The 8,520-nt window shown below is 51.4% G+C and overlaps 1 protein-coding gene across 2 annotated transcripts in view; it reads right to left on the reverse strand.

The window, feature by feature from the left end:
• The window catches only part of LRRTM4 (leucine rich repeat transmembrane neuronal 4), a 171,875-nt gene extending 164,031 nt beyond the window's left edge, over positions 1-7,844 (reverse strand). Inside the window, exons 1-2 of one of the 2 annotated variants that reach the window (XM_031506737.2) lie at positions 7,046-7,844; positions 3,521-5,067 (exon numbers count right to left, since the gene is read on the reverse strand). In XM_031506737.2, the coding sequence (XP_031362597.2) occupies positions 3,521-5,067; positions 7,046-7,049 (1,551 nt within the window). In that variant the 5' untranslated portion in view covers positions 7,050-7,844. Of the gene's footprint in view, positions 1-3,471; positions 5,068-7,045 lie in introns of both variants that reach the window. The other variant, XM_031506738.2, reaches the window with a different exon arrangement.
• Positions 7,845-8,520: the final 676 nt, after the last annotated feature.

Raw genomic sequence — 8,520 nt, forward strand, 5'->3', positions numbered from 1 at the left:
CTCCTGTGGAGAGCACAGCAGAGCTGTCCCTGAGCAGGAGCAGGTGCTGTTTATCCACGGGATACGGGCAGACATGGAGAAGGAGAGGTGTAAAAAGCGACCTCACAGCACTCAGTTCACACTAAAAAGCTGTTCACCTGTCTGCCTGCTGTTTGTTTTGTCCCTGCCAGCCTGGCAAAGGGGACAGCAGTGACCTTCCAGGAGACAGAAACATTTTCCTTCTGCCCACAACACCTTCCAGCGAGCCATTCTCAGATCTTCTGCGAGTGTGATATGCATGAAATACAGAACACCATAGCTGGCTTTATGAAATCCCTTTTTACAGCTTCCAGATCTCCAGCAAATGTACAAATAAATGGGAAAGTGAGAGGGAGGGAGACGCACAAAGCAAATCGCAGGCTGAGGGAGCAGCACTCTGCTAACTGGATGGTCAGAGCCAAAATCAGAGCATCCAGTTATTTCAGCAAGCCCTGCCAAGAGACTAAACAGAGGAGCACAGGCCAGGTGTCAGTGATTATAATCCCACTGCTGCCAAAGTCACTCCTGTCTGCAGCCAGCCTGCCTTTGGCTCCCTCCCCCAGCACAAGGAATCATTCCTGAATCAGACCGGGAAAAGCAGCCCCACAAAGCACAGCTGCTCCTGGGCACCTGCTGAATGCTCAAAACCTCGTAGAATTTTAAACCAGCACCATATCCCTGGAGCTGCCGTGGAGGAAAGAACCTGTGGAAATACCTCAGCGCGTTATTCCCAGTTCTGCCATGGAAAATGAGTGGTTTATGGATGAGATGAGCTGGATGCTTCCACACTCAAGATGACCCCTGTGAAGGCACCAGCTCTGCTCAAACCCCACCCCACCATGCACAGAAATGTCTGATCTCGTTCCTTTCCCAGTTCAAATGGAACTGATCCATCACCCTTTCCCAAAATTACACCATTTCTGCACCCTCAGCTGCCCCCAGGCACGGCGGGAGAACACATGAAAGCAGACAATGCTTTGGAAAATACTGCTAAAAGAAGTAAAAATCAATCAACTGCTAAAGGAAGCAAAATCAATCAATGAGTCCTGGAGCCTGCCTGCCCTCACACAGGTATCCAGGCACTCCTCTCCCCTCTGAGGCCTTCTATTTTTGGGAGAAACCTGAGGCTGAGCACAGGGAATGAGCCAGGCAGCCCCAGGGGAGGATGGGCCTGAGCTGCATCACACCTGCACAAAATAATAGTTTTCCACAAGTACGGGTGAATTAGGAAATAAAGAGAGGTTCCATTTCCTATTTTTTTTTCAGCAAACACAAACCCTTTCCACTGCTGATGACTCTACAAGGGATTTTTTTACCATTTTTAAGTGCTGTACAATGAATATCTCTCCTTTTACAAGTGGAACCTTGTAGCTATGGAGACGCAGAATGTCAAATCCAAGCTGAAGACAGGATTTCAGTGGGGGCTTTGGGTTGCTACATGTGCCTCCAATGATCTGCTTTCCAGCTCCTGAAGTCTTTATTATTCTCTATATTTTATTAGTCTCTAACAGCGTGTAAAGAGCCACTGGATGTTCAATAAGGACACAAACACAGGGTGACCTGTCAGGCATGGCTCTGGGGCGTCCTGCACAGTCTGATTTACACCCAGGGCACCAAAACCCCCCCACCCAGTCCTGTAAAGTTTAATTTAATCCAAATGAAAGTGTTCTGGTGCTGCCACAGCACCTGGAAGCCAGGTGAGCTGGGGTCCCCTGGTGTTTAATGCTGTGTGTAACAACCACGGCCACTGGGGGAATTCCACCACGCTGACCCCGTGTTGCTGCACATGGGAGGACTCTTGAACCTTGTAATTGCCTGCTGCAAGCTGAATTATCCAAATTCCAGGCTCCCAAACATCATGCCTGTCTTCTGTGGTCCCAAAGGCATTAGGGAGGGTGGTGTCATTACCTGGGTCCTCAGTTATCACGTGCACATCTGTTTCCCACCATGGAGTAAATTAAACGTTTCACTCAAGCTAGTGGAACTTCAGTGGTGTTAAACCTGAGTGTGATGGGGACAGAGCCTTCCAGGCCAGATTAATGCTCTTTGTGACAGCCAGGGGAAATTCAAAATAACTTGAACATCACTCATTTTCCACTTGTGCTGGTAACAGAGAACAAACCACACCTCACACCTTCATTCTGCATTGTCCTGGAGCAACAACAGGGACATGGCAAGTGGTTTTCTGCTCTGAAGACAGCACTGCTCCAGAGAAAGCAACCCCAAATCACTGCATTTTAATTCCTTCCCCTTAAACTCCACAGTCCAAAACCACCTGAGGACTTCAGGTGCCAAATATGAAACCTCTCGTGGGCGCCCCATTGTCAGAGGATGAAAACATTGGGTTCCAACAATCCAGATCCCAGAACTGCAGAGCCCCCTCTGCTCATCCTCACCACACCTCCCACAGCACCTGGGTGCCAAAGCCAGGCCCACAATTCCCAATCCCAGCCTGCACAAAGGGGTGGGAATCAACTCCAACAGGCACGTCAAACACTCTCAGGTAGAACATCCACAACCAAGGCAGCAAAATCCACCTGGTCGAATCACGAGCAGGATTAAGTGACCAGGACTGCAATGGAATTGTGCAAATCCTCCTTTACCAGCTCTAAATAAGCATCAGTGTTCCAAGCAAACCCATTCCTTGCATCCACAGCAGTGGAGTCATTGCCAGGAGAGCAACAAAGCAATCTGGAATTTCTTTACAAAGCTGGACAGCAGAAGAAAAGTGCTGAGAGCTTTTCCTGATTGTGTTCCCCGTGTTGCTGAGTCAAATCCCGACACAGCCCAAAGATTGTGGAAATCAACTCCAGCAGGGCTGTCTAAGCCTCTCCTGATCACTGAAATGAAATTAAACCCTCCAAGAATCCCCTTCTCCCAACCCAGATATTTGCTAATGTGCTGTTTGACAAAGGCTCGTGTCCAGAGGAGCCTCTGTGTTCCTGCTGCTCCAGGAAAACAACTCCAAGATCCTGCTGCAGTCCTGTTGTCCCCTGGTTTGCTCCTGAACCAGATCAAAAATGCAGGAAATCTCTGGCATTATCATTAAATAGGCCATAACCCCCTCAAGATTTGATGTGGGATCTGGAGAAAAGAGGTTTTCATATTTAGTTTTAAACCAGAAAAGGCTCATAAGCTCCTCTGTATCTACCAGTCCATTAAAAACAGGTTTTGGTTGTAGCCACAGCTCGTCAAATGGGTGCAAACAGGAGGAGAACAACACTCCAGATGCCTTTATCACAGTTGTTGACTCCAACTTAATCGCTTTTTTAATAAGTCTTAATTATTCAAAATAATCACCATCCCTTCCCTGCCTGTTGTCATTTAACGTGAGAGAACCCTCTATAGAGCAAACCCCAACGCAGGAAAAAAAAAAAAAACAAAACCAAAACCAACAAAATGTCATTAATCTTTCTAATATTTAGAGATACCTCAAGAGCTTCGAACATTTACCTCTCCTTCCCAGCAGCTGAAATGGTTTTAGGAGGATCATGGTTCATACCTCGCATTCCCTGGAGCCAGAGATGGTGTAGGTGCAGGGCCCAGATCCATTAACGGATACATCCATGGTCTCAGAGTTTGTTGGCTTGTAGTCCACGTAATATTCCTGCAAAGGGGAGTTCATTTGCCTCTCTGACTCCCGGGCCTTTTTCCTGCGCCTCTTCATGAGCGTGTGCTGCTGGAGCTGCTTCATGCTGGCGGGATAACGCTTCCAGGACACGTAGATGACCAGCAGGATCATGGCCACGGAGAGAAAGAGGGCCACGCTCCCCGCGATGATCTTGTGGAAGGACACATGCTCGTACTCCGGCTCCACCGCGGGCGTCGGGATGTCTGCGGAAGGGCTCGGCGTGGCAGATGTCGGCTGGTGGCTTTCCAGTTTGGAGACGGTGGGTTTGGGGATGAACACGGGTCTCTGGGGGGTTTTGGGAGCCTGGTAGGGCCTTTCTGTAGCCACCACCAGGATTTCGGCACAGATATTATAGGTTTCCACAGCGTCGCTCACCTTCTCGCCCTGGATGTGTTTGGGGCCTGCACAGATCATGGTGCTCTCCTTATTTCCCTTGAAGTTCTTAAGCCAATTAAACAGGGGGCAAATGCTTCGAGTACATTCCCACATATTCCCGGACAGAGTGATGGAGATGAGCGAGATCCACGTGTTGATGGTCTCCTGAGAGATGTTGGTGAGCTTGTTGGAATCCAGGTTCAGCTTTTGCAGGTTGGGCAGGCACTGGAAGGTGCCGGGATCTAACCCCGCGATGTCATTGCCCGATAAATCCAAGTTGTGCAAGGAACTCCAGGTCCACGTCAATCCCTGGCTGATGGAGCGGATCCTGTTCCACTGCAGGTAAATGGAGCGGAGGTTGAAGAGCCGCGGGAAGTGGGCAAAATTGATCTTAGAGAACTGGTTGTGCTCCAAGTGGAGCTCCGTCAGCTTCAAGAGGCCGGCGAACGCGTTGCGGGACAAGCTCCGCAGGCGGTTGTAGCCCAAGTCCAGGAAGTCGAGGTTGCGGCAGTCCTGGAAAACGCGGATGGGCACCGTTTTCAGCGAGTTGGACCTCAGGTGCAGGATCAGCAGCTTGCGGAGGCCCTTGAACTGCTCCGCCTGCAGCACCTGCAGCTTGTTGTAGGACAGGTCCAGGTTGCGGAGGTTGGGCACGGGGTGGAAGGTCTTGTTGTGCAGGTGGGTGATTTTGTTGGAGCTCAGGATCAGCTCCTTCAGCCGGCGGATCCCCTGGAAGGCGTCCTCATCCACGGAGCTGATGTAGTTGTGGTCGAGGTAAAGCCATATGAGCTGATTGAGGCCCGCGAACTGGTGGGATTTCAGCTTCTGGATGCTGTTGTAGCGCAGGGACAAGCCCTGGGAGCCGCCGGAGATGTTGTGGGGGATGTCTCGGAAGGCGTGCGACTCGCAGTACACGATCTTGCCGTCGCAGCGGCAGCTCTTGGGGCAGGCTCGCTGCGCGCCCGCCAGCCCCGCCAGCAGCGCCAGGGGAAGCAGCCCCAGCAGCACCCTGGAGCCTCCCCGCTGCTTGATTACATGGAAACCTGCAAGATCCGAGAGGAAAAAGGGCCGTTGGAAGAGGCTGGCAGAGAAATTACCGGATTACCACGTCACGGGGGGCTCGGGGACAGCCTGAGCCCAGTGGGGATTTGGGAGACAACCTGTTTGCCTCCTGCCTCGGCCCTTTGTGGTGCGGATCGCCGCCCTTGGAGGGTCTGCCTGGCCACGTCTCCTGCCCCTCCACCAGCAGAACCCCTTGGTGGGGCTCAGGGAGCAGCAGGAGCAGCAGGAACCTGTTCCCTCCCGGCTGTGCTCCTGTCCCCCGGCTCCCCGAGGAGCTGGGGTGTCCTCAGCGCTCCGTGCTGAGCTTTGAACAATAAACATATTTGTCAAGTCACTGTGCTGGATGCTCCATAGTGCTGGAGAGGAAATGAGCCAGAGCTTCTGCTCGTACGTGCTGCTCAACCTGTTCCCCAAGGAAAGCAACTGCAAGTCTAATCCCCCCAAAATTACCCCAGAAGGAGTGAAATCTACTTCTCCTGAAGTCTGATCCACCTTTATAAACTGTATTTATTGTAAAATAAAGCACTAAGTAAAGGTTTTACTTTTTGCACTGAATGATTCAGGTTTAAGAGTAGGTTTAAGTAAAACTCATGAGTTTTATGTACCTAAAATACAAGAATAGATGCAGAGAAACAAAGTTCATCCACACAGAGAAGTGTACCAGGAATGCTGGCATGGGACCCCAATGCCAGGTAAAGGTAGAAGATGTATTCCTCTCAAATGAACCACTGCCTTAACCCATGTTCATTTAGCTCATCCACATATGGCTGTGAATACCTAAACAGTTATTAATTTGAATTAATCCAGTAGATGATGAAAATACCCACCCCAACTCTTCTAGATAGCAGCAAACCCAGAAAGTTTAAAGGGGGATATTTCTATTTCAATTCCCCTCTCCTGATTGATTTTAAGGGTTTGCCTTTAAGATATCATGTTTGTCACACAGCAGCAATGCTGGCTGTGAGGACATATGTAATAATTGAATATATAGAATCCTGAATAATTATGAGAGGGCGTGGAGGGGGTGTCAGAACCCCCAACACCCATCTGCACGCCTGGAATAATTTTAGGGCTGCTGCCTCCAGAGTTGCAGTCTTGCTGAGAATGAAAATGCATTCTTCCAACAGGAAATATTTCAAGGGCTTATATCTCCTTGATAAATAATCACTTATTATTTGTCACACACACACACACACAAATCAACCCAGTGCTGCAGGTCTTTAATCCAAGTTTAAACCAAGAGGCAATCTGCAAAAATAATTCCTGTTCTGGAATGCCCCTGCCTTCCACTTTAATGGGTAGATTTGTAATTTAAATCCTCATTTTTTTGCTCCGTTCTCTTTGCCAGCAGCAGCCAGCTATAGAAATATGTTCTGGCTGTTACAGACTCGGGGGCTGGGGAGGGGGGAAGGAAGGAAGGAAGGAAGGAGGAGAATAAACCTGTCACACTCCAAAAAAACCCCGACTGGCAAATGACTGCTGGAAATGTAGCAGAGGTACCAGGGGCATCTTTTCAGCCTCTTCAAAACCACCTATATGCAAGAAAGAACTCCCCCCTCCCTCCCTTTTGCTTCCCACATCCTGCGAAGTGTTAACGCCAGCCCGAATGGTGCCGGGGGGTCGGGAGGCGAAGCCGGCAGGAATTTGGGGTGTCGGGCACAGCCGCAGCTCCCGGCGCCCGTGCAGGTGCGGGGATGGGCGGCACAGGGGCTTTGCTCAGGCCAGCCCCCCACTCGGGGCAGGAACCCACCCGCGGGTGGGAAAGGTGTGTGTGTGTGCCAGGAGGGGGGAGAAAGGGCTAAAGATGCCACGGCAAGTGCCGTGAGTCACCTGGCAGCGGAATGCGCCGCTGGCTGCTGCTCCCCGTGCCCCCCCGCCGCCACCGGCGAATAATCCAGCTGCAAAATCCACCCCGCAGCTGCAGCTGTGCCAGCAAACAAACCACAAAAGTTCACTCACCCATCCTTTTGTCATCAATAACGTCCTCCTTCGCCTTCCTCCAGCTGTTTTCTCCTCTCTCTTCCCCCCTTTTTTTCCCCCCCTCTTGCCTCTCTCTCTCTTTTCCAAAACCGGCTCCTTTGCTTTAAACCATCAGCATCTTCATGTCACAGCGCTCGCCCCGCCGCCATCCAGCGTGCCCGCCAGGAACCCCACAAAGTTCCCCGGAGAGGACCAGCGAGAATTTTGGGGATGAGGAAGGGAAAGGATAAGGGAAGGGGTTGGGGGTGGGGAAGACAGGACGAAGGATGGGGGGAGTGTGGGGGGGTAGGGAGGGACTCTAAGCTCTGAGAGCCATTGTGGAAGTCATCGGAGAACCGGCGGCGTTAAGTGGCGATCGGCGAGAAAAGCCGGAGCAGGCGATGGAGACGAACCAACTTGTCCGGGAGGAAGGAGCAGGGCTCTGCCGGCGCCTGGCATCCCTCATTCTGCTGCCTCTTGCCATTGCCGGGCACCGCGATCCATCCTCGTCCGGCTCCCGGAGCAGCCAGGGCCTCCCGTGCTCCGCCGCTCTAGCAGCCCCGCAGGCTCGCTTTATCCATTTAGCTGCTCGGGTTTAAAGTGGTTCGTAGCTGTGCTGAGAGGCAGCTCTCGTCTAATTCCGAGGTTTTCCAGAGAGCGATGATGCTCCGGAGCTGGCTGGTGCCGAGGCTGGAGTTTGTGCAACACCGAGTGCCCTCCACTGGAGAAAACCCAACGCGCATTAGAGGCTGAACAAGTGAGGCTGTCATGGCTCTGCAGACTTCGCTTCCCTCGGAAAAGAAAATTAAAGACACAGCATTGCCTTCCCCACCGCCCTCCCCTGCCGGATCCCTCCGTCTCCCCTGGATTATGGGATGTTTATGGTGTGGGATTCTCGGGCAGAGACGCCAAACGAAACATCTGCTCCCCTTGGGATTTGCCAACCCGAGTTTGCTCTAATCCACCTAACCTGTGTATTTGGCTTGGGCAAATTCTAAACTGTTCTTGGTGGTTTGTTTTTTTTTTTTTTTCTTTTTTTTTTTTCTTTTTTTCCCCCCCTGTATTCCCGGGGGAGGGGAGGCAGGAAAAGGACGGTTTTGCAGGTTAAAAGTGACAGTCCTGGTGCAGGGTGGGGGGCAGGGGCTGCGAGCACCACCGATCATCCCCACAGAAGGCATTTGGTTTGACTGCAGGCAGCAACTCCAAATGTAAACACTCCGTGTCCTGCTGTGGCTGCGACAGGGTTAATTCCCTGCCTCGTAGCCTGTAATTTTTTTATTTTTAAATCTAAGTGCCTTTTAGTCAGAAAAACGCTAACTTTGATAAACAAGGCAGAACTGAAGATGCAGAATCAGTGACACCTTTTTTCCTCCTGAGCTCCTCTCCCGTGGCTCTTGCAGCTGGAACTGGGATCCTGCAGGGTCCAGCCCAGAGCCAGGGTGGGACCCGGGCTGTGACACCTCTGCAGATGTCAC

Source organism: Lonchura striata, chromosome 32 (assembly GCF_046129695.1).
Source record: "Lonchura striata isolate bLonStr1 chromosome 32, bLonStr1.mat, whole genome shotgun sequence".
In the NCBI taxonomy this organism is placed as follows: domain Eukaryota; kingdom Metazoa; phylum Chordata; class Aves; order Passeriformes; family Estrildidae; genus Lonchura; species Lonchura striata.